The sequence below is a fragment of the Perca fluviatilis genome, chromosome 2 (genome assembly GCF_010015445.1).
Source record: "Perca fluviatilis chromosome 2, GENO_Pfluv_1.0, whole genome shotgun sequence".
NCBI lineage: Eukaryota > Metazoa > Chordata > Actinopteri > Perciformes > Percidae > Perca > Perca fluviatilis.
In genome coordinates, this window is record NC_053113.1 from 35,815,872 (window position 1) to 35,841,916 (window position 26,045).

General features: G+C 40.7%; 1 protein-coding gene across 14 annotated transcripts in view; it reads left to right on the plus strand.

The window, feature by feature from the left end:
- The window catches only part of ncam1b (neural cell adhesion molecule 1b), an 82,301-nt gene that overhangs the window by 16,708 nt on the left and 39,548 nt on the right, over positions 1 to 26,045 (plus strand). For all 14 annotated transcript variants that reach the window (XM_039823324.1, XM_039823337.1, XM_039823341.1 and 11 more), the window contains exons 2-6: positions 18,875 to 18,949; positions 20,118 to 20,327; positions 21,423 to 21,566; positions 24,166 to 24,303; positions 24,898 to 25,015. In XM_039823324.1, coding sequence (XP_039679258.1) covers positions 18,875 to 18,949; positions 20,118 to 20,327; positions 21,423 to 21,566; positions 24,166 to 24,303; positions 24,898 to 25,015 — 685 coding nt within the window. The remainder of the gene's footprint in view (positions 1 to 18,874; positions 18,950 to 20,117; positions 20,328 to 21,422; positions 21,567 to 24,165; positions 24,304 to 24,897; positions 25,016 to 26,045) is intronic.

The following is a 26,045-nucleotide window of genomic DNA, read 5'->3' on the forward strand; positions in this document are numbered from 1 at the left end:
TAGTCTTGTATATCAATATGGATTATAGTATCGATATATTGCCCAGCCCTATCTGAGAGGGTCACATCCTGTGATTCAAGGCTGTAGTTAGCTTCATAACAAATAAACGTAAATTAGACGCAGCTGTGAGCATAGGGCTAAACTACTGGCTCGTCTACCGCGTTTCCGTTTCCTCTCACGCCGCCTCCGGCGTCTCCCCGTCAGGAAGGCAGCAGTAGGAGATGCCGCAGCTTCGGCCTGCGCTTGTAGCAGGCTGCTGCCGTCTGAACGAGGAGACAGAGGCCGTGTGAGAGGCAGCGCTAAGACGACAGACGAGCCGATGTTTGAGCTGGACTAAAGACTAACCCCAGCAGACCGGCTCTCACAGAAAATGTCCGCTCCCTGGACAATAATCTGGACTACATTTTTATACAATTTTGTTCCTCTATGTACTGTAGATATATGGATGACAATTAAGTATCTAATCTAATAAATAGGTAAGCCTTGAATTGCTGAAGGGACATGTGCACATGCATCTGCATTTGCAGGACAGCCAATAGGAATGCTCTCTCTCTCTCTTTCTCTCTCTCTCTCTCTCTCTCTCTCTCTCTCTCTCTCTCTCTCTAAAATGGCCTGTGTCAAAGTCTTTCGACAAGGGCTAGATTTTCGAATGCCTGAGCAAGTAGGAGATGCAGAAGTCTAGTTTTCTCTCAGACCTCTTGAATTCCAATATGCTAAACGATTATAATAAATTTTTGCCCAACAACACCAAAAATAAACTGCCTGCCCCAGCTTTAAATCCACTTTCTCAGGTGACTTAGTCCTTTCTTACTACTACATTTTCCAGGTTTTTCTGCTCTTGACAAACGTATTCCAGTAGTGCGGCTCACAGGATTTGTAACCGAACACCCTATGAGCTGCAGTTCAAACGTGCAGTGTATACTCCCTTGGCATTGGCTCTACCTCAGATGGCATTGAATGAATTTAAAGGGAGTTGGAGCTGTAGTAATCAGCTGTCTTGACTGGTTGTTATTATCTGAAGGTCAAACAAATGAGGTCCAACAATGACCATCAATGACAAATAATGGCACATGCAATGGTTTTGTGCAAATGGATTTGCATAGCATCAGCACATGTACCTTACTTCATATAAACCTTATTTTCTGCTGTCAAAGTATAACACCTGGAAGCCAATGAAGATATGACCCTCAAATCCATGTATGTCCACTTGTAATGAAATTAGCCCACGCCACTTAGCTGAAACTGTCACGTATTGAGAGTCCTATTACATGTATAACGAGCAGGCATAAAATCTGGAAAAAGGCATTACCTCACTCTAATTCATCACAACCCTGTTTTTAAGTGCCTGGATTAATGGTGATAGTCTTCCCTCTCTGAAGATGTCTCCGGAGATTCTAGCCCTGAGGAATAGAGTAGTCAACTCTCTGGAGGTTAGCCCCGTCCCAGTGTCTATTTTTACAGTCCAGCCGCTGATTGGCCAACAAGGTGTGTGTGTGTGTGTGTGTGTGTGTGTGTGTGTGTGTGTGTGTGTGTGTGTGTGTGTGTGTGTGTGTGTGTGTGTGTGTGTGTGTGTGTGTGTGTGTGGAAGCTCATGTTGTGTCATAAGGTGCCTCCGTGCCATCTGTCGCCCTCAATGGAGCCGTTATGAAGACAGACCACGCCTAGCCAGTCTGTCTCAGAGAATGCAAAACACAACCTTGGGCTTTCCTTGCTCTTTTGTACCGATAGCTGTATCAGGAGAGGGGGAATACAGGATCCAGCTTCCCAATTAGTGCTTTTAATGAAACCAAAACCAAGTCCTTTTGCTTTAGTTCTTTCAAGCTGATAAATGTATGTGGTATGATCAATTGCAATGAATCTCAGTGCTATATATTTCTTGAATATGCATTGGATTTGTAGGGAAAGGAATGCCTGATATTACATGCTAACAGTCAACATGAACAGATTTGCTTAGCAGGTGTAGTAACAGGTTGTTCATGAGTCATTGCTCGTCTACCCAGAGTATACATTTGTTGTCTCGCCAAAAGTGCAAAACGATTGAATCACAACACTTGTGTTACAGACATGGCTGACTGAAAGATAACACAACAGCATTACTTCTTAAGGTTATCTGACCATTACCTATCTTGACTGCCCTTCGGCCTAATCCTCCTCAAGCCCCAATGTACAGCACATAGGATGTTTAAATGTGTTAGGAATAAATGTTATTGATAGGCTCCACAGGTCACGACTGGACCAGCACAGGTTTGTCTTTAAAAGCTTGACTGGTGTTACCCATTCTCATCTAGCTCGTCAGCAACATCTCTAATTAGTCAGCAACTGGAAAGATGTTGGAAGAGCATGGCGTTAAGAACACACACATGGCCCGCTGTTACGGCTTAGCACAATTAGATGTGGCATGGATTAATGAGGGAGGGCCGTGAGTAACACTTACAAGGCTACCGGAGTACCCAGCATTGTCAGCAGGGCAAGAAAAGCATTTGCCGACCATTAAAGACATCTGACATTCTTTATTGAAAGTTTCTAGTGTAAAGAGATGAGAATTTGGAACATGACCCTGAGCATGAATATTTAAAGCAATGTGGTGTTAAAGTGATGAATGTAGCTATGCTAGTCATAGAATTTTTAAATCTGATGAGGTTTTGTATCATCAGTCACATTTCAAGCTCCTCATTCAATCAACTTCATTCTCTTACAGCTTTACCTGGATGTGGTTAGCACTGTTGCCTCCCAGTAAACCGTGTAGAGGTTTTATGTTCTAACTGTTTGCATGGATTTCCTCTGGGTTCTCTGGTTTCCAACCCCAAAGACATGCACATTAGTTCTAGTAGGATACTATTGCCCGTGACCAGATGATGATCATGGCCTCAGAACTGCAGTTTGTCCCCAAGCACTGCTTTGTCGTTCTACCTAAATGGTTAACATGGGTCACATTCAGAGGACAAATTTCGCCCGCGGGGACTTAGAAGTATAACAAATTTTAAATAGGATGAAACAAATGAGCTTCTTAGTGGAGCACCGATGACTCTTGTGTCACGATCAAAGGTTATTTTTTTTTTTTCTGATATGGTTAGCAGAAGGACAATTTCCCATTAGGGAGATGCACTGCGCGTACACATCAGAAAGATGAATTACACTTCAATAGCAGTCATCTTGTTAGTTAGATAACAAGAGATCCTATGCATATTCTTGAGGAGGAAACATTATGGAGCGAAAACACACCACAGTCTTCGGTCTGGGAGGTCAGATCGGTAGGCTTGTAGGTATTTTCTTTTGCAGGAAGCTGGCCACTTGTACACAATTAACATTAAGTTATTATTTTGGTGCTGTTTGGTGTTTTGAAATTCCATTTGATTAAAATACAAATTGACATCAATACTAATGAGCACCAAGGAAAGTTTAAATGTTCACCACCATGTATAGAGAATTACTGGGGCTTAACTGTATAAGTTCTCAAACTCTGCTGCACACATTGCTTGTTGAATTTAAAACAAATCGCCAACTTCCATTTATTGAACAAATTGAACATTGAATTGAATATAAAAGGCACCACTAAAAACAAAGTTACATTTTAAAGTGCAGTTTTCCACTGATAAAAATAAAAAAAAATCACTAAGTGTCTTTTGCGATATTTTGCAGCCTTTTCGCGATACGTTTATTGCGCCAGTTAATATTGGGATGACGATGAAAAAAACAAACCTATATTGTGCAGCCCTACCACCATTAGCTAAATCTCATGTTTGGTGAGTTTTGTGGTTAATGCGAAGGAAGTCTCTTTCTACAGTACTTGTCAGACTGCTTGTCAGACTACCAGTATTGCTGTTGTTTCATGACCTCTCTCTGGAGGAGTCTCTGAGCTGTAACACCAGCCTGCTCATTTTCAGTGCTGTTTCATGTTCTGTATTAAGTAGGAATGTTGTTAAAAAAAAAAAAAAAAACTCAGTCAGACAGTTCTATCATAGATTTTTTTTGAATTTCTTTGAGTTAGGCCAGCCGATACCGGTTTTAGCCGATTCCGTTTTCATTTTTTCTAATCACTTTACAGCACACACAAATATTTATTTTCTTTAATAGAACATTTTGAACAGAACATAGAACATTTTTTGAACAGATAATGGATCACTATAAAATAGAACTATATAAATTACTCCTGGTGTGGGAAATTCACACACATCTATAGTGCAATGTTAGAACCATTTCACGCGCTTCACACCGCGAGCGGGTACGCGCGACACACGGCAGAAAAGTTGAGAGAAAGGAAAAAGAGACTGTGCTGTCGCGTCCGTGTGTGCGTGCGTCCTTGAGAACTGAAACTCGTATAACTTCTGTTGACAGTTAATTGTAGCATTGACCGGCACGAAATCGGCATATGTCAGACTGACCTGCCGGTCGCCGGTCATGGCCGAGCATTTGAAAACCGGCCAATTCCGGTCACCGGCCGGTCTATCGGTGCATCTCTAAAAACAAAATTCTTGGTCTTTTCTTTCTGTTTTTATCATGCTGGCTGTGTTGTATTTGTTTATCTGGTTATTTGGCTGGTAAACCATTCAGTCAAATGGGAAATAACAGTTTAGCAGCTTTTTGTAGAGGCAGCTAATCAGAAGCCTGTTTGATGCACAGCCACTGTTTTTGCTTTGATTTGATTGGCTTATGGTTGGCGGAAGTGTAGAGTAGTCTGCAGGGACACTATATGAGGACAGGAAAGGACCAGCTGAGGCATTATCATCTTGGCTACTGTGGTGGGTGACCCTTGTTTATTTACTGGCAAAGGCTCGTTTTTCTGGCATTTGATACTTGGCAGGGGTTAATATCAGACTCTGTTAGAATGGGAGGCGGGACTTCTGTATGTGATTGACTGCTGGTGGGTGATGTCCAAATGCTCAGCTGCAGCCAACCGTTCCCATGCCAGCAAATGAGGGAGAGTAGATGGCCGTGGTGAACATTGTTCAACATTTCTCTGGTCCATACTTATAGGTTTGGGCTTCTGGTTTCTCCACCTGCTCTCAACGTGTGCTCACACAATTATCTTTCTCAGCTCTGTAACCTTGGCGGAGACACGCTCATGCCAGTTTTTATTTTCATTAGCGCTTTAATCCAATTACTGTGCGGTCTGCCGTAATCTCTAATGGGTCTGCATCTTCTTCCTCCACTCATAGACGCCTCAAGAAGTGGCTGCACACACCGTGTGTCATCCTACACACCATAGTGAGTACTCAAGTGCGGCTCTGCCTCTCTGCCCTGCCCCTGGCTCGGTCTGGCTGTATCTGAAATGGTGCATTCCCTCTTATTGATCCTCTTCCTGGTGGAGTCACAGGCAGGCTTATCCGGCTCGTCCCAGCTTGTCTGCCTTCTGAATGGACACACAGAGAGCGCTGTGTGCATGTGCCAGGCTTCGGGGCTCTGTGTAGTCCCAGGCAGCTTGTGGCTGAGTGGTCATTGTGGCTCTCTCCCTTTTGCCCTCCTGCCCTCCCTGTCCCCCTTTCTTGCCTCTTTTGTTGTTTACAGGAATTATTAGGGATGCATGAAATTTTCTGCCCAGGTAGCACAGCATTAGTGCATTATATTCTGCTAAACCTTAAAAGCTTTCTCACAAGTAGCAGGAAGGCGGTTGCTTTTGTGGGCTTTTTTCATGGGAGTGTGTCACGACTCGCACTAACAGGGAAGCCACTGGAGAACCACTGTTATGATTAATCTGGAAGAAAGGGTGTTATTTTGTGACATTCTGTGGTGATTCATTGTGTTCGCAGAGACGTTACCATTTCAGTCATTGTTAATGCCACACAGACTCCCTATTCTTGTATGTAGTCGCCACACAGGATTCAAGCCGTTTTTTTTGTCCACCGTTCCCAGAATTCAGCCTCCAAGAATCGTTCTACCTCACTGATTATGCGTGTCTTTTTAGACATAGTGACAGACTGAACTCTCTTAGTCCTCGCACAGGTTGTACAGCTCTGCCAGAGCCCTAATCTGGACGAAAATCAAACTGGCATTTTTGGCGTAACTATTATTTCACAGCATCAAATGGCTGTTTCTCGTAGGTGACAAAACATGTTTATCCTGCATTGTGGTACTTTGCAGTCACAGAATTGTCAAAATGATTTAATAAGCCACAATTAATCTCTTTCCTGAGATTTTCCAGAAGCTTTCTCTCTCCACTATATTTTAAGTGTCCCTGCCAGCACAATGTCTGCATTTTCTTCTGTCCTGGTTTTCAGCCTTCTAAACACTGACTCATTACAGGAGTACACAGCATGGCATGATAGGCCACAGACGCTCAGCCCTCCGCCTCCCTGGGCTTTTGTTGTGTGGCGCACAGCTGAGGCAGATGCTGAGGGGCACTTACACTAAATTGCCTGAATGAGGGCGAATTCTGTTGGCCGCTGAAATGGAGTGCACCGTAGCTCATTGAGTCACAGCTCATCTTCAGCAAAGAGAGGAAGAGGACTGTAGCTCAGAGATGAATGTACCCATTAGGGAGAGTTCATTTTAACTCCTATTTTGTCTTCTTTTGAAATCATGATGTTACTTAAAAGGTGTTATGGTGCCACAGCAGTGTTTCCCATGAGCAGAATTTATGGGAAAGACTCATACAATTTTTGGGCTGTGAGAAATCTATTTGGTTGTGTGTTTTTGTATTCATGATTTATTTTTGTCAGTAGTCAAAGAGAAATGCAGTGCCAAGTCTGGGAGAATGGTGCATTCATGTGCAACTGCATAGACGGGAAAGGTGTCTTCCCTGATCGGAATTTAGCCTGTGAATACATTTAATAAATAAAAAATAAAAATGCGATAATGGCACATGAGCTAAGCAATGTAACATTACCACTGTAAATGCCGAACAAAAAATAATAGACTTTTAATTATTAGATGATGTGTCTGATGCAGTTTTGGGAGAATTGCGCAGCAGGCTTGCGATCGCTTCTGTTTTCGAAGTTCATTGGTCTCATTTGCTCAGTTAGCTGGAAGTGATGTAATATAGCCCTGGTGCGTTTCATGTGGAGTGAGCACTTTGAAAAATAGCCTTTTAGATGCTACATAGTGATGCACATCCAGCTACAGTACACAGCACTAACATGTTAATTTGGCTTATGACAAAGTGATAAAAGTGATGTGGCATAAAATATGAGATGCTTTATGATTCTTCAATATCACAGCCAAACAGCTTTCAAACGGCCACTCTTCAACAACAGATAGGAGTCTGAATCATCTCCACTGTGGCAGCTCAGCCTCTGCTGCCTCGGCCTCTTTTTCTAATGTGTGCTGCCCTATTATGTAAACCATAAATATGACCGTTACGTCAGTATTTCAAGTGATATTTTACGCCCTCGTTTTTTTACCTTGTAACATTCTCCTGCCACGAAACAAATCCTGTTATCTGCTGACTGTATTTGCAGAGTAAATCAATTTTCAGATATGATTAATCATACCTAATAAAAAGGATTTAAGTACATATGAATTACATTGTAAGCCTCCTTACTAAGTGCTGTAGATGCCACGGAAAGAAGATTTGGGATTAAGATTTAGGTTTTACAAGGGTAATTTGGAGTGGAAGCCTCGAAATATTATTAAGAACCAGGCAGTTTCTCTGCACTAGTAGTAGTTCATTTGGGGTTGGCATATAACCATTTCCTTTAAACCTAATTCACAGAGATTAACTGTGAGCTGCTGGCCATCTGTTCTGCAGTCTTATCATGTTTAAAAAGTCATGCACAAATGAAATGCCCTAAGTGTCTAAAGCCTGGCAGATATTGATGCCTCAGCTTGGGACTATAATACGGGAAGCACCAGCTGATTCTCAAATGAATTGTTAAAACAACAACACTGCTGGCGTGTCCACATGATACAAGCCTTCCGTGAACGCGCACGCGCCCCCACCCCTCCTCCACGAAGTTGCTAGTAGCCAAGGAGGACACTGAGGATTAATAAAACATGATGGACTCTTCAGAAGAAGTCATTATCTCTGATAGTCTTCAGCTGATTGTCTTAATTAGCTTTGTAGCAACTCATTTGGCAATGGCTTGAATGTAACTGACGTCCATTAATATCAAAAAGTTACGCACTAAAGCTTTAAACAGGGCGTTTCACCGTTTCACCGAATAACACAGGGTAGTTGCGTCTTTTACAGTTTGTGGATAGCCGGTGCAGACGTCGGAGCATCATAACATCAATGGCCCAGCCACCGAAGGCAATCACAGTGATCAGTGGAAGTTGTGCGCTGCTGAACAACTGCACTGCTGCGGCCAATCAGAGAGAGAGAGAGAGAGAGAGAGAGAGAGAGAGAGAGAGAGAGAGAGAGAGAGAGAGAGAGAGAGAGAGAGAGAGAGAGAGAGAGAGAGAGAGAGAGAGAGAGAGAGAGAGAGAGAGAGAGAGAGAATGTTTCCATAGCAACTGGTAGAAGTGAGTATAACTGTGGGTGAGAGGCATGAGCGGCAAGCAAACACTCACTTGTTCCTTAAAAGTAGTTGTTCTGAATACAACCACTTTGGGTATGTATTGTTCCTTTCAGACTGTGGTCTCAGTGCCGTGTTTGTTCTAAATTAAATGCTTCCGAGTTATTTTCTCACAGAAATCTGTTTATCGTTAATGGGGAAGCAAAATGTGTAAGGGTTATGAATACCAAACACCTGAATTATGTTCCTGTCTTTTTTTTTTTTTAAAGAACAAGTTACGGTACACATTGCATTGTAATGTATATTATTTCAAAATAACGATAATGAATCAATACAATAAATTGGTCTAAGTGGGTGATAACTGGCAGCTTTTCTAAACTGAAACGTGTACAACAAATAACGTTGTGAGAGATTGCAAGTCCGTCTCTTGCGATACATTAGAAACACACTGGCACCATTACTAAGGCAGAGGCATTTCTGTCCTGCAGATAGTTGAACTCTAACATGATCTGCTTTGCGGCAGTTCAGACATTACAAAGGCATTACAAAGGCTGTTTGACATTGAAATAGTGGCACATTCATCAGTGTTTTCCATAGATTAGTGAAAGCCTTAAGCGCGCATGTTTGGCGGGTGTTTACGGGTCCTCCGTCAACAAAATGTTAAGTTTTTCAATAAAAAAGATGCAATTTTACATGGACCATTATTATTACAATATGTTGGAAAAGAAAGAGCAAATAATAAATACATAACACTCAATAAGCTTAAGGACAAAACTTGCTAAAGAAGTCCACTGGGGACAAAACTACAATCATTAGATCCAAGAAGTCATTTAGTTGCTCATTCGGCTTAGGTGGTACCCAAAACGGCTTGGGTGCTGCGCCTAAGCCTTATAATGGTAGGGGAAAACCCTGTTCATGTTTATGAAGTGTGTGTTTGTGTGTCCCTTAATGCAGTAAATATAGGTTTGCTTCCTGCTGTCAAGAAAATAATTATATATTTATACTATATCGATAATGTTTTGTGCTGTATCACAAATCGCAGTAATTCCTGCTTTGTAGTATACTGTCCTTACCATGGGGGGGGGGGAGAATGTATATATAATATATTTTAAGTGTTGTATCATGAGTTACTCAGTGATTTTCCAGCCATAGGTGGCTAGCCTACAGTTTATTTGAAGGACAGATCAGATTATTTTGTTTATTTTAGATTACAGATAGTTAAGCTAAGGTTTAAAACTGTGACTGTCACTTTGGTGTGTGTGTGTGTGTGTGTGTGTGTGTGTGTGTGTGTGTGTGTGTGGCGTGTTTTACGCTGGCAGAATAGATAATGAGCATAATCCCACACGGCAAGTGAAGCGAGTCACAGCTTGGGTCGAGGCTTACTACAACACGCAATAGCACCCGAGGTGTTGTCTAAGATAACCACAGAGGCCTGAGGAAAGAGGCCAAGCTCTGTATAAATTCTCATCTATATGGTGTGCTTGCTCTTCATATCTTATCAGTCACTTCCAACAAAACCGTGTTAAAGTCAGTGTAGTCCCGTAGGGAACTTAAATTTAAGATTTGGGCTACATAAGCTATTTAAGGATCTCCAACTGCAACCACTGATTACTGCAGGCCAAGGACATCAATGTACATCATTTTCATTCAAGAAATAAACCCCCCCCCTTTCCACCACCATCACTACACAGACAGACACAAACGCACCCATACATGTGCAGGCACATGTGAATGCCGTGGTATTAAGTAGGCCTAGTACAACGCCTCATGGCTGTACTGAAGTAATCATGAAGATGCTGATCCTAAAATAGAAATAGTTTGAATTTGCGAAGGATGCAGTCATTTCTGGTCCAAAACTGCAGTTACACTCAAATAAATGGCACCAAATATTTAGCATTTTGCTGCATCATGCTGTGACCTGCATTAAGAAGTAGCAGAGAAAAGAACTCTGTCACTGAGAATATGCCACCACTATACACATATACATATACATATACATAGTATACAGTAGTATTTTTACTCCATGGTGGTATATATTTAATGAGATTGCTTTAAGACTAACACTTATGTTTTGTTGATGATGTACAGAGACATGGATTATTGACAATGCAAGCTGTCTCCTATATTCACGATCAGCCTGCATCCAAACATGACATTGCCCACAGCTATAGTAACCGTTACATCACAAATGAACGGCTTATGTGAGTGCCACAATTTCTGTTTTGCATTCACATTTGCCTTGTGCTTTCCTGTTTACATGCCAGGAAATATTTGTTTGGTATTGTGGTCAAATTTAGGGAGACCATCATCATCTGCTTATCTGTCAAGTTGAACACATTGTGCCATTGTGTAATTAAGGCTCAATTTGACTGCTCAGATTGTGGGACATACCGGCATTCTTCATCCATTTGTTGGCAGCTGATGTTTGGGGTTTCAACCATCTTGTGCATCCATAAATGGCAATGTCTCGAAGGCAGAGATTCTTAAATCTAATTATCCTCCTTGGTTTTTGTCAGAATGCCTTTCCTCTTCAGTCTTGAGCAGGAAATTGTTGGTGTGAAATGGAATCTAGAGCTACTCCGAGGTAGAGCCACACCTCGACTTTTAACGCTTGTGGTCAGTCTCCTGACGTCAGTTTGTTGGTGGAAAATTCCTCTTGGTCTTTTGTACATATCTCTGAAATTCTCATTTGCATTCTATCTCGACAATCCTGGTTTCATTTATTGTATTATAGGCTCTCGATTAGGGAAAGGCGGAACGTTCACAGAATGTTCAGCAACCGAAATTATTTGGCTGAAAATAGCACCAAAAAAAGCACTTTCGGTGTTGAGCCGTGAAAAGTCTGAATAACTTTTAATAAACAATTACGTTTTTGATGATACGATCAAATAGCAACCAGCGTAGAGTGAGAGGCGCACGCTTTATAAATGCAGCAGACGCGACGACGTCTCGACAAAAGGGCAATATTTAACGATCCTGATCCTAGGTAGTTGTCTGCTCCATGCGCAAGCACCGACCGCGAGACGGTTTAGCGCTGCACCTCATGTCATCGATGAGAAGAGTGTTACACCTTTACTGTTTCAGGCCCTCTTTTCGGGCGGTCACTAAACACACCTGTAACTCAATCTCAGTAAAAAAGTAAGAGGCTCCACCTAGTGGCCCAAATGCATACTACAGCATATCTACACATTTTCTGACAGTTTCGTCCCTTGTCTCCTGCATTATCGGTTAATATACTTTTGATCGGTTTAATTATTAACGGTGATTAACTGATTTACGATTAATCATTGAAATTCCTATGACATGGCATGGAGTCAGATGAGGCCCTCTCCGCCGAAGATGTTTGGTCCGGATTAGGCATTTTACTGGGGACAGGTGTAACAGGCACTGCAGCATTTTTCTTGACGGAAAAACAATCAATAGTTCTCTTCATCTTGAATTACAGGTATGTTGTGATGTCGCTCAAGGAGGAGTACAGTACACAAATGCGGGTGGGGGAAAAACATAACGCCACACTCGCAGAGACAGACCTGCTAAATGTCAGGCAGCAGCAGTGCTGCCAATGAAAATGTTAAGTCACACTTGGCAGATTTTTGGTAACATGAGCCCTGCCCTTGATATTGAATCATCAATCTTTAGGCAACAAGAGAACAGGCAAAAAATGCATTTCTCTTTAAAATAACAAAACGTAGTGTATAGATGATTCTGCACTTGTACTCACCATGTACTCTTCTTTAATCTGGATGAAATGCTCCTTTAACTTCTATGATGTAAAAATCTCCATTCAATCGCAGCCCTACTTAAGTTTTAAATCGATTAATCACTTGGGATACACATGCAGATTACATTTTTGGGACACACAGTTGCTTCTTGTAATTTGGCCGCCACTGCTTTGAAAGCGTTTCTGCCCTGTTAACTGGACTTGAGCTAAAGTAGCTTGTAGCTTACATGAAAAGTGAGCTGTTGGTTTTTGCAGAGCAATTATCTTCATAACTATCTGTGAAGAAGAGCCACGGCCCTGCCTTCGATCCGAGAGGACAAATTATCGCTTGGGCTACAGAACAGTTTAGTTTAGAAACCTCCCAGACTGTTCAGGTGTGAAATAATATTCTACAGAATAAGGAGAAAAACGTCTAGTGAGAGACAGTGAAGAGGGTGGGGAATCGTTTGATGGAAATTCCCTCTGGGACCTTCATCCTTTTTGAATGTCAGCTTGCTTGCAGGATATGAGAACGGTTTTGCATTGTTGGTTTTAATATTGGAAACGCGGTGCTGTGAAGTATACTGACAGGTTTCACAATCTGGCTTGCTGCGTTGCTTTCTGACTTCATGAGACCAGTTTAATGCATACAGCTGATCCAGTCAGATGAACATTTGTGATGTCTTAACACTTAGTTTTTTCTCATGTTAGCAATTTAACAGTTATCAATTTCTAGTACCTGTTCCTCCCTTATTAAGCCAATTATGTAGGGAAAATACTAAAGACTCAGTTGCAAGGTTAGTACCTGTGCACCCAGCTTGGACTTATGCAACAGTCCTGCAATAAATTCTACCTTCATGAATTTCATGATGTTTAGTTTTGTTAAAACTGTTTTATAAAAGTGCTGATTCACCTTTATGGTCATTTTTGGAGGCTGTAGTTTGAGGTGCAGTTGAATTATGCTGAGAGGCGTTTGTAATATTTAGTCTACCTTCATTGATATAAATGGGTTGGTAGGTCAGATTTATTGCAGGGCTGCTGTATTAAGACTGCATTAGCTTTTGTTAGTTGTAGCCTCCCTAATAAATTGGCAACTGAGCGTAAAATACATGCATAGTAATATTTAACATCATTTTTGTATTTAATTTGCTCCTCAAAGACCGTGCTGTGGTAAGTATTTAGTGTATTTCTGCACGATTCTGCAACCGCTGCATTTTTGGCAAAAGACTATTTCAGTCTATAGGCTTAACACTACTAGACACTCATTCATTACCTGCCCCCATTTCCTACCCTTCTTCCTAATTGCCACTCCTCCTACCTGGCCCGTGGAACTGAAATATATTAACTGGTTCTGTTTCGTGAATCTACAATAATGCAGCTTATTTCATTAAACCCTTTTACTTCATTGGAGCTCTTGAGTTATCCCATTAATGTTGAATGAAGCTGTTGTATTACTTCTGTATAGGGCGTATAATCGCAATGTCAAAAATTGTGTGATTTAAGTAAACAAAAAGGTGCACTGTGTGAGTGACACTGGGTCGCACCACGCCTCCACATTGTAACACCCTTCACTTTACCGACAGTATTAACAACAGATGATGCCACCGCGTGTTTTTTTTGCTGTTTTTTCCCCCTCACACAGCCTCTAGGCTAAGTCTAGTCTCGCATTGCCAGACCTTTCTCCACAGCGCTGTGTAGGAGGGTCTGGCTAGTCCACACAGCGTTCCCGGAAAGGAGAAAAACGTGCTCTGGTTTATTGGCATTTCTTTAAACCAATCACAATCGTCTTTGGCGGCACTAAGCACCGGACGGAGCAACGGTGTCTCTGCAAAATAGCCTCGGGAAGGAACTTGTTTTGGTGGAACATGTACACGTAGGGAGGCGAGCTCTGGAAATGAAATGGCTGTTGAGTGTGTGATGAGAATTTCGCTCAAAAAAAAAAAAAAGATAAATATAATTTGATTGTCTGTTCTTGCTCAGAGGATGTTTCCCGAAACGATCGGCGTTTAGAACGTCGACACAAAGAAAGCGGAAGGTGAGGGACATCCGGCCGATGAGGAACATCCAGCCGGAAATGAGGGACATCCGGCAGAACCTCCGGCAGCACCGAAAAACAATCCCGTAAATGAAACGTCGTCGATATAGACTGACAGTCCGGCACCGCTCCCCGGCGGTCGCTCTCCTCGCTTCACCCCTCGGGCACTGACGTCGCTCACTCGCCTGCTGTTCTCACTCTCACTAATGCTGCTTTATGCTTCTTCTGCGTTGAATCTACGTTGAATCTGCCCTCTGAATTACACTCCCCCGTGGATGAATTAAGCGCGCCCCTCGTAACAACGTCCACAAAAGATGACCAGTGACCAGTCAGTCTGTTCAGGCGGTAGCGTGTGTGTCGCGTACGTTACTTGATCACTAGTTATTATATTACACCCGTCTTGAATGTCATTGTTTATAACGGCATACAAAATGTATTCGTTTTAAAAGAATTTGTATTTTTGTTATTTTCTAAAATATGAAGTTATTTAAAAAAGTATTGCACATTTTTGTTCATGTATTTCTTCTTATGCTCGTTTAACGTTGTATGTTCAAGTTAAAAAGACACATTTCAAAATTTTTGTAACTTATTTTCGCAATCATAATCACAGTATTGTAAATCGCAGTATGACTTTTTCTTGAAATCGTGCAGCCCTAATACTGTAGAATCATGGTCTAACTGTTTCTGTTACCTCTTTACGTTCTTGTTTTCAGCCATTTGTTGAATGTAGGTAACTGCTGATGTTTTTAAGGTTTTTACCCCACACCTGCTTTGATAGCTTAGGCTGGGTTAGGAAGTGTTTTTTGATGTAAAGCACTTTCAGACATTAAATGTGATAATGGGCTTAACAGAAAACTTCACTTGACTTGACTTGAATAATCATCATCATGCCTCCTCTGCAAATGAGGTTCCTGTTTTGACTAAATGAATACCAGCCCTACTTATTTCTTCAGTCCAATTAAAATAAAATCCTTATCCATAAAATTAGCATAACATTGTTTTAGTTAGCAGTTCATATTCAAATAAAATGAGTGGGGTTTTTGATGCCTGGTTTTCATGTTCCTTCACTTTGAACATCAAATCCTGCTGTCAAAATTAAACTATTTGGCTCATGAATATAAACCTTCAAACAGCTGAATCACTGCCATGCATGCTATCAATAATAGAGCTTTGTTTTAAGTAGACTTAAAAATGAGGATATTCTGACAGCAGAGGATACCAACAACAGGAATTTTCATAGCCTGCATTCAGTTTGTTACCTTCCACCGCTGCTCTGATGGGATGAGGGATCATGCTCCACACGCCCACTTAATATCGCTCTTTGGACAGTCTAGTACACATTTGGTGCATTCCAATTTTTGTAAACCTTTTTCTAGTGATGCACCGAAATGAAAATTCTTGGCCGAAACCGAAAACCGAAAAAAGAGGAAACCAAGACCGAAAACCGAAACCGAAACACCGAAAGAAATTAAGCCAATTATTAGTACCATTGCATTTATGGCTATGACTGTGTACTAACTTTACTAAAATCAAGGCATTGCAATTGTATAAATTAATATTAAAGTTTAATTAAAAAAATATCTAGCAGAAATATGGCTACAATCTGATAGTCACATACAGTATACAGTAGCCTAAGAACAGAATAGCTTACCTATTGTTATTATTATTATTATTATTATTATTATTATTATTATTATTAATTGAGGCACTTTCTTGCAGGATTTCACTGAACATATCAGACAACGAGGGTGCATGCCCCTCATCTGGTGCAGAGAGAGTCTTTTTTTGCGCCTCTGATCTCCGCTGCGCGCTGCGCCCCTCGCGGCGCTCCGTCTCCATCGCGGGTTCTCCGCATCCATGGCGGGCCTGGATCATTTCGGCGCCCTGCTTTATTTCCGCATCAAGTAAGTAATGGTCTTTATAACGCGGATCAAGTACAGTCGCGATGAAGTGCAGAGGATCCGAACAGATCTCACTGAAACGTGTGCTGACAGACTCTAAGAGCACTTTTCATTGTTTTCACTCCGCGGTCCGTCTCAACCTCTTTGCTGAGGAGACACTTTGCAGGTGGAACGGATCGGGTACTGACACGCGTGCGGTCGTTTTTTTGTTTGGCGTCATCACAACATTTTCGGCCGTATTGTTTCGGTGATAAAGGTATTTCGGCCGAAAACCGAAAATGCCCTTTTGGGCCATTTTCGGCCGAAAATTTTCGGTGGCCGAATATTCGGTGCATCCCTACTTTTTTCAGGGTGTGTGTATTGGATGCATACCTTGTTCCCATGGATCTTTTTTTTTGTGTATCTTTTTATTAAATTTTTCATTCACATAAAACAACATTTGCCACATACAGTGCATCCATGTAGTCTATTTGGAAGGTAGCAAGAACCCTATCCTACACAGTGTGTTCCCATGGATCTTTGTCAGTGACATGAGCAAAAAATTACATTAAAAATATATGTTTAGCTTTAGGCTTTTCAGTATCGCTAATTACAATCTTGTGTGATGTTCTGGGATGTTGATGGCTTAAAACATTTATAGATTAGGCAATCCAGAGAAAAATGATCAATAATCAAATGCTAAAGTCATTTTTAGGCAAAAGTCCCCAAAGGTCAATGGTTCCAGCTTCTCAATTGTGAATGATTGCTGGGTTTTTTTGGTCTTAAAGTGGTTACACACCAACCAGACGGCCGACCCTTGGCAGAAAAGCCAGTGGAAATGATCAGTCGCGTCCCCGAGGTCCAAAAAACTGCCTCGGGACACACTGAGGCGACACCGACATGAGAAACGTAATACATCTTCATAGCAGCAGGCGGTGCTACTCTGTATTGTTGCCCAAGAAATGACAACCGGCAGCTGATTGGATGAACGCGTCACATGGGTTTGTTTTCTCTGGAAATTCAAAGCCAGACTGTCATGGTGGCCGTTCAGAATATGATCTCATATTGTACTAAAATAGTTCACTGAAACATGTTTCTGAAAACATTTTAAGCGAGAAATAGGCCATGCAGTTGCTGAATCTGTCTTCATTTCAGCTCAACAAAGGTCAGTTTAAAAGATTTTCGTCAGATTTTGAGAGACTGTAGTCACCTCATTCCGCTCGTTATTTCGGGTGAGTCCCGACTGCCCTGCCGCCGACTGAACATGTCAGGTCGGCCAAAATGAAAGCCGACAGCCCCCCAGTCTGACGACGGCACGGGACACACCGAACAGATTCGAGTCACTGACCTCGCCAGACTGTCCAACGGCCGATAATCGGCCCCGTGTGTCCCCGGCTTTATATGATGGCTAACCATTAGTTGAAAAAAAATACAAGCAATTTATATTCGTTAACTTGGGCTCTGGAAAATGATGACTTCTTGCCAGTTATACCTAACAGTGGTCACTCTGGCATATTAATTTTTATGTGTTTTGGGCCCATTAGTCACACCACAGGAACCCTTGACTGCCCCCGAGGGAGATTCTGCACCAAACAAGTGAAGCTTTGTTCTAATTAAGCACAGAAATGTTTCAGACTATACTTCTGCCCGTGTCAAGTAACATCCGGTCTTTGATTAAGTGCAGGCTTTCACTTAGAGACATGCTGCATTTATCTTGTTAGACGGACAGCATGATCTCAAAGATTATTTTGAAGCATCTTAAATGTGATTTCTCTCAAGGTACATTGGCAGCACAGCATTGGTTCTTACCAACTGCTGAGTATTAACTGAATAATTGCAGTGCTGGCTGGATGTTATTCTTCTTGAAAGGACAGGAAGACTGCAGGCCAAAAAAAAGGAACAGGAAATGTCTGGGGGTTTTTTTTGGTTACAGGACTTACGGAGCCAAAACTGGAATAGTCAATTTCTTGATGCATGTGCGTCGCTTTCAACTAGGGCTGGGCGATATGGAGAAAATCAAACAATATTTTTGACCAAATACCTCGATATCGATACCGCAGCGATATTGTAGGGTTGACTATTGGTGCTTTCACAAAATATTTACACAATGAGATTTTTGATAAATAATCATCAGTAATGTGGATATAATGACATAATAATAACAGTTACAGTCTGGTAAGTTCAGAAAATGACATCACTTTACTTTAATGCAGCCTTTAAAACCAGGAAAAGACACCACTTATGCCATATTACGATATCCAAAATCTAAGATGATATCTAGTCTCATATCACGATATCAATATAATATCGATATATATTTCCCAGCTTTACTTTCCACAGGTTTCCTGTACCTACTGCCTTATCTATCGCTGTAAAATCTTTTAGCAAAGATATGGGTGTCACCACTTACAGGCAAGAAAAATAATAGCTGCCGTGATTTGGGCCAGCTTCAGGAAATAAGAGTCACACCTCCATTCTTTATTTTAATTTGAACTTGTGTTATCTTTGATTGTGTGTTTTTAAAATTTTACATTCAGTATGTGTACCAACTGTTAACATAATCTAGTAGTAGTAGTAGTAGTAGTAGTAGTAGTAGTAGTAGTAGTAGTGAAAATTTGTATCACAGCAACCTCTAGTTGGTGTTAAATAATCACATTCAAATCTGCTTGTGACTGTGAGGATGGAACATGAGGGAACTCAATACTCTTCCCAGTAACTGGCAAAGAAAATATAAGTTCAAATATAAAACGTTGAAAAATTAATTTCCTGCCTGCATTTAGATTGCAATCATTAATATGTCTAGATTTTCATGACTGATGTTGCTAGATAAGTTTCTGATTTTGTATTGTATGTGTTGTTTCTGTTGCAGTTTCACTGGAAGTAGAGATCACACCAAGTCACGGTGAGATTAGTCTTGGAGAGTCCAAATTCTTCATGTGTGAAGGTAAGTTTACCAAACTGTCTTGACTGTGAACACCCTCAGTTTGTTTCCTTTCACACTTTTACCTCCATTTTTGCATTCTTTCTCTAAAGATTTGGCCTAAAGTAAGTGGAAAGAAGAGAAGTTGAAAAGATAGAAAATGTCAACAGACAAAGGTCTGGGTTTGTGTTTATATTCTCATGAAAATAACAAAATAATAATTTGTTCATATATCAATGAAATTGTAATTGGAAAAAACTAAATTGATGCTTTTAATTATTTTTGACATAGATAATAATATCATTGATAATACAATAGTACAAATACTACTTCAGTACTAAGTATTTCACATTACCAAGCACTCATACTCTAGCAGGATTTAATTGTAAAACCACATTGCTTTACAAAGCCATCTTTTAAAAACATTTAGTGATTATTTAGGTGTCCAAGGATGCGGACATGTATCCATATGGCTGAAATATTTCAGTATTAGTTATCAAATGAATCAATGATTGACCTTTGTTACATGATACCCCCTTAGGGTTAGGGTTAGGGTTTCCTGTTGCCTTCACCATCTGTTAAAGGCAAATAAAATTGCATAACATGTTTGTGTTTATTCAGTGTTTCCTTTAGGATTTTTTTTAGCAGTGGGGGCAGGTCCGAACAACAACAATGAAACAGAACTGACAACACAAATCTATTTATTCACCTCTATTCACACACACAATGAGGCATATTTTCTGTTGTGATTGAACTGTATTTTTTGAGTTACTGTATAGGCCAACTTTGATCTTGACATATAGGCTAAGCATTCTGTAGCAAATAACAATAAACCCACTATTAATTACATTATCTTAATGCAGTGTCACTACATCAGCATGTAAATAATGCACCTAAAATACAAACGTTCTCGGACTTGCACTCTGACAATGCAGCCCTATTTCTGATACCGTGGGGGGGGCAGAAATGTTGCCGCGGGGGGCCGCCACGGTCAAATCGACATAGAGGAAACACTGTTTATTATTGGATGATGTTTTTTCTTATGACTTTTGACATTTTGGTTGTTTACAAGGAGCTAAAATGCACAAACCACAGGCTTCAGTCGGCGCAGGAGCATAACCAACCTCCAATATTCAGTCTGTTGGCACAGGATAACTGTTTTCTAACACGCTGCTCTTCACTGCGCCCTCAGCCGATGCCGCTGCCAGGCACATAGACTGGTTTGGACCGAGTGGGGACAGGATAGAACCGAACAGACCAGACATAACAGTAACCCGTAACGATGATTCATCTTCCACCCTCACACTGTATAAAGCTGGGACTGAAAATGCAGGGACATACAAGTGTGTCGCTAGCAATGGAGACCAGCAAGCGGAGTCAACCGTCAAAGTGAAAATCTTCCGTAAGTATTTGCCCTCACCCCATACACTCTCCAAATTATTGAGTGGCATGAGCACAGAAAAAGAAAGAAATCCTGTTTATTGAACTCATAGTATTTTATTGACTGCTCAAGGGCAACACATTACTCTTTTTCTTTTCAAGTGAGGATAGATTTTTCATCAGTTCAATAAACGGTCGGAAGACCATTAGAGGGCTGCTTAATGATCCTGTCTGTTGTGCAGTTCTTGTGAGTAATGGCTTTATTTTCCATGAATGCCAAGCATCAGCAAATGTCTTTCAGAGATGAAATCCTTTTTCTTCTCTTTTAGTTCCTATTTTAGGTTATTAGTAGAAGTGGTCACCCATGTGGATACTGCATATTAACATCAATACATACAGTCTATCCCAAAATAAGATTGCAGATATTTTTTTCTGTTTGCAATTTGCATTTGTCTTGGCTCAGTAAATGTTTCGAAAATTGGAAAAACTGGTTTCAAGAAGGACATTTGAACTATTTTAGATGTGAAGGCAAAGCACTTCATTGGACTGCCTGGTTCTCAACTCACAAACTCACACATTCACGTTCACACATGCCAACTTCTGCCACCTATAGTAAAGGAAGGTATGACAGCAGTTTGCAGATGTAATGCAGTTTTTGAGTGCTTACAGACAATTTACACAACAGAGGTCAGGGGAGCTTGTTGTTAGTGATAATAGGCTTGCAAATCACTGTCTGATAAAGCAAGTTAGAAGGTGGGGAAAAGTCTCCTCGCAGTTGCTACAGTGAAGTTGTTTGGTTGTTAAATGGTTCAGAATTTGATATTTTTTGTACGTAGAAAATATGGTGCTTGGTAAAATTGCCAAGCACTCCTCTAGTTTGACATTTCTTTTTCTACAGGAAAATTGCAGGGAATTTTAAAATAAATGCTAGTTTTATTTTGAAGATATCCTGTTGCCTGTGGAATAGTTTTTGTTGTTTTTTATTTTTTAAATATGCTTAACAAATTTGTCTACCTGTAAAAGCAGCAGTCAAACCAAGTAAAGAAAATGGAGTTTCTTTGTACTTAAATAAGTAGTAATCAATGAATAAAAAGGATGTATGTTTGTTATATTCCAGAAAAAATCACCTTTACAAACGCACCCTCACCCCAAGAGTTTACCGAAGGAGACAATGCCAACATTGTTTGTGACGTCATCAGTTCGCCTCCACCCACTGTCTTCTGGAAATATAAAGGAGCAAAAATACAGTTGGAAAAAGATGGTAAGAGCGCTCTGAACAGCATGGGCATCATGTTTCTATTTCATTTGATTTGGTGTTTAAATGATATCATCTGTTTAAACTCGGGACATTCTTAATATTCCTGAGATGTTGGTGTTTTCTTTAAATCTAACTCCTTGACACACATAAACTTAGGGCTGAAACGATTCCTCGAGTAACTCGAATAATTCGATTACTGAAAATCCTCGATGCAAAAATGATTTGCCTCGAAGCTTCGTTTAATCAACGTTACCAACGTTGTATCGCTCACGGTGTTTCCGCACGGAGGATTATTACTGTCGCACACCGGGCTGACGCTGCTGGCGACACATGCCATGAAGTCTGATTACAAAATGAAGAAAGAGCGTAAATAGTGAGGGGCTAAGAGAAGAGACAGGCTGGAGAAAACGACAGAAAGTGTCCAAAATTTGGAATCAGTTCAAACGTAATTAAAAACTTTCCGAAAATTCAACCAAACTATTGTATATTATTGCTATTCAATAAAACAAAAGTATTTCTAATTCGATTACTCGATTAATCGATGGAATGATCGGTAGAATACTCGATTACTAAAATAATCGAGAGCTGCAGCCCTACATAAACTAATGAATAGTTTTATATATTGTTTGATATTTTGTTTGCATAAAATGTCTTTTGAAGTCCCATCATATTAGAAAGAATCAAAATGATCCAAAATGGGTCATTACTAAATATTTTCTGGTCCTTGTGTTGCTTTCTGTAAATCATTTGGTAGTCATACAGTTGGATATGTAACCATTAACATATTAACAATGTAAAATGGCCAAAACAAGATTTACCTCAGTGACTTCATTTGTGTATTAGAGTTCAGATTTAATAAACTCATATTTATATTATATTCTCATATTAAATATTATTATATTTATATTTTAGACAGCCAACATGAAGCATATTTCAAAACAAAAGTCCAACCTAAAACTGAAAATGTGAGTAAATGATTGGGACTGTAATTGCCATAGACTACTACAGCACATACTGCAAGACTACACGCTCAAAATACAACCACAACCACAGGCGCAGCAAGCTGTAATGGGTATGCAGATGTACCAGCGTCAGAGGCTTGGAATTGTTCATGCCCTGCCATTGTTGCCATTCTCCCCCAGGGTTTATCCTGCGCCTTGATAAGAAAAATTAATTTGGTTTTGAATTTGAAAATACAACTGATTCTCTGTTATTCTCCTCTGACACTGGGCAATATCATAATGTTTTGGTATTGTTGGTATGCCTCACTGGAAAATAATAAGACAAGCTCATGTGTGGGTTGGGATAGTATTTTGAATTACTACATGATTAAATTTGTTCGGCTCACATTTCATCTCGAAGTGAGCGAGCTCTTGAGAGCCATATTTCTCCTTTCCTGGGGCTGGTTGAAGGAGTGTTGGGCACAGATATGAATGTGACATAGTGGAAATAACATGAAGTCTGTGTCCAAAATAAAGTTGTTTTTTAAGTAGCAGTGTCCCAGACAGACAAAAATATTGCATATTTCTGAGACTAATGGAGCATAATGAAAATGCATAAATTCAACATCAAATGTGTAATAATAATGCAGAGATACGAGCTCAGTGTTAAAATGTTGTCAGCCAGATATATCAAAGTGAATCGTTGCCATGGTTCAGACCACAATTGTCTCTATATATGGAGTTTTATTAGCCAGCCTGTAATTTAAAAAACAAATTCTTCCTGCTTCATAACAGACCAAGCACCGCCCCAACTTCCGTGTGTCGCTCAGCGCTACGTTGTTTTGTTGCTCTAAGTCACATGTGTCAAACTCAAGGCCCGGGGGCCAAATCCGGCCCCTTGCAAATTTTGATCCGGCCCACATATCAATTTAGGTCATATCATATCATATATATTTAAATCAACTAATATTGGCCCGCCTAGCTGTGCACAACACCAAAAAAGTCAGTCACACTGTAATTATGTGACACTTAAAGAAGATTTTGGAAGATTTGCTGACTTTGAGCCTCAGAAATTCCCCCACAACCAGAGAGTTTACATATTCAGGCTGTGAAACAGGTTCAGCTGTGTGGTAGCCTGCTTTTAAAAATGTAATCTTTGTTTTTCATGTTTTGCTAAATTCTATGATGGCCAAGAAACTTTTTTTGCTTACTTTTTTAGGGCTTTATGTCGACCAAACCGTACGTGAGAAATCTATATGAGAAATGCAATCAAACACCCAAAGATAATTGACATTTTCAGTTAAATAAAAGCATGTCAGTAAACTATACATGTATGGCCCTTATTGTGATTCTCATTTTTCAGTGTGGCCCTTAATGAAGTTGAGTTTGACACCCCTGCTCGAAGTAGTTGTACGTCCAGGCATTATGGTCTGTGCCTTTTTGAAAACGTCCCTTGGAAATTGCAAGCTTTTAGACTGATACGCATTTGAATAGGAATTAGTGTGGCGATGCGGGGCTAGAGTTTCATTACATTTATGATTGAACCCTCTTGGTAGCACAACAGCAGCTGTTAATCATCAAATACTGACTTGCGCCTAATGTAAACTTTCCAAACAATAAAACACACCTGACAATGATTTTTTTGCTTTGTTTCATTTCAGTTCGCTTTAAGGTACTGAGCAACAATCACCTTCAAATCCGTGGCATAAAGAAGACCGACGAGGGCTCCTATACCTGCGAGGGTCGCCTCATGGCCCGCGGCGAGATTGATCTGCGGGTCATCAAGGTCGTTGTGAACGGTTAGCATCCCTCGCACTGTTTCCTCCCATCCTTCCCTTCCTTTCCTTTGTTCCTGTGCGCGTGTATTTGTGTGGCAGGTGTCCCATGGTGCTTAAATAAGCTGTATATCCTCAGAGGCTACCAGGCTCAGCATCAATGTGGAAAACCGTTGCCCAGAGCAACCGTGTATCAAAGATGTTCCATGCTAATGAAGTCTTTTTTTTCCTGCAACTTCTGAGACTAGCAAATGAGTGTGCCCAAAATAAGTGCTCTGAATTTGTCACAGCTTCTGTCTCTGTTTTCCCCACCCCTGCTATATATGTGACTATCTGCCTGTGCATGCATCTACCAATTTCTTTTTCTTTCTATCTTTTTCATTATTTCTTTTTCTCTGTCTGTCTGTCTGTCTGTCTGTCTATCTATCTATCTATCTATCTATCTATCTATCTATCTATCTATCTATCTATCTATCTATCTATCTATCTATCTAAATATCTGTCTGTCTGATCTATCTTATCTATCTATCTGTCTGTCTGTCTGTCTGTCTGTCTGTCTGTCTGTCTGTCTGTCTGTCTGTCTGTCTGTCTGTCTGTCTGTCTGTCTCTCTCTCTCAGTGCTCCCGACCATCAGGGTATGGCAGTCCGAGGTGAATGCCACAGCAGATGTCGGCCAGGCTGCCATGTTGACTTGTGCTGTTGATGGCTATCCTGAACCCATGGTGACGTGGACAAGGTAAAAACTCTGCTAGCAACTAGAGAGACTAATGCTTTGCAGCAGCACTTGTTAGATGCCGGCACATTGCTATAATCATTTCAACAATGTACTCTATGTGTTTATCTGTACAATTAACCTGTAGTTTGGCCGAAGAAAAAATAAATAAAAATGCCTGTCTTAATCTAATAATAAAGCGGTTGCTGCTGCATGTAAGCAACTTAGTCTTTTCTGTTTTTTGTTTTATCATTTGTGACAATTTGGACATACAAAATTAGTAGGGATCCTCATTTATTGTCAATCTTGGATGTAACTTAAAAGCCTGTACAAGTTTAAGTTTTTGACGGTAGTGGCTCCAGTTGTTGTAAAACTGCACAAATGGTTGCTGACCCATAACATCAGTATCATTAAAAGCTGGCACCAACGGACTAAATAGAAAGGACTAATTAAAAATAATAAACTATGTGGGCGTAAGAGCTTATATCATCTTAAAAATGTGGAAATGTTTTTTCCTAAATGTTTAGATTTCCCCATCGGTGGTATTTATAGAAGTTTCTAAAGGGTTTTATATATTCGGTGCAGAATATTCGGACACCGGAAAAAATTTATCGCCGAAATACTTTTATCACCGAAACAATACGGCCGAAAATGTTGTGATGACGCAAACAGAAACCGCGACCTGCACGTGTGTCAGTACCCGATCCGTTCCACCTGCAAAGCGTCTCCTAAGCAAAGAGGTTGAGACGGACCACGGAGTGAAAACAATGAAAAGTGCTCTCAGAGTCTGTCAGCACACGTTTCAGTGAGATCTATTCAGATCCTCTGCATTTCATCGCGACTGTATTTGATCCGCGTTATAAAGACCATTACTTTGATGCGGAAATAAAGCAGGGCGCACGAGAAATGATCCAGGCCGCGATGGAGACGGAGAACCCGCGTGGAGACGGAGACGGAGCGCGCACAGAGCAGCGCCCAGCGCAGGAGGAGATCAGAGCGCAGAAAAAAAGACTCGTCTCTCTGCACCAGATGAGGGGCATGCACCCTCGTTGTC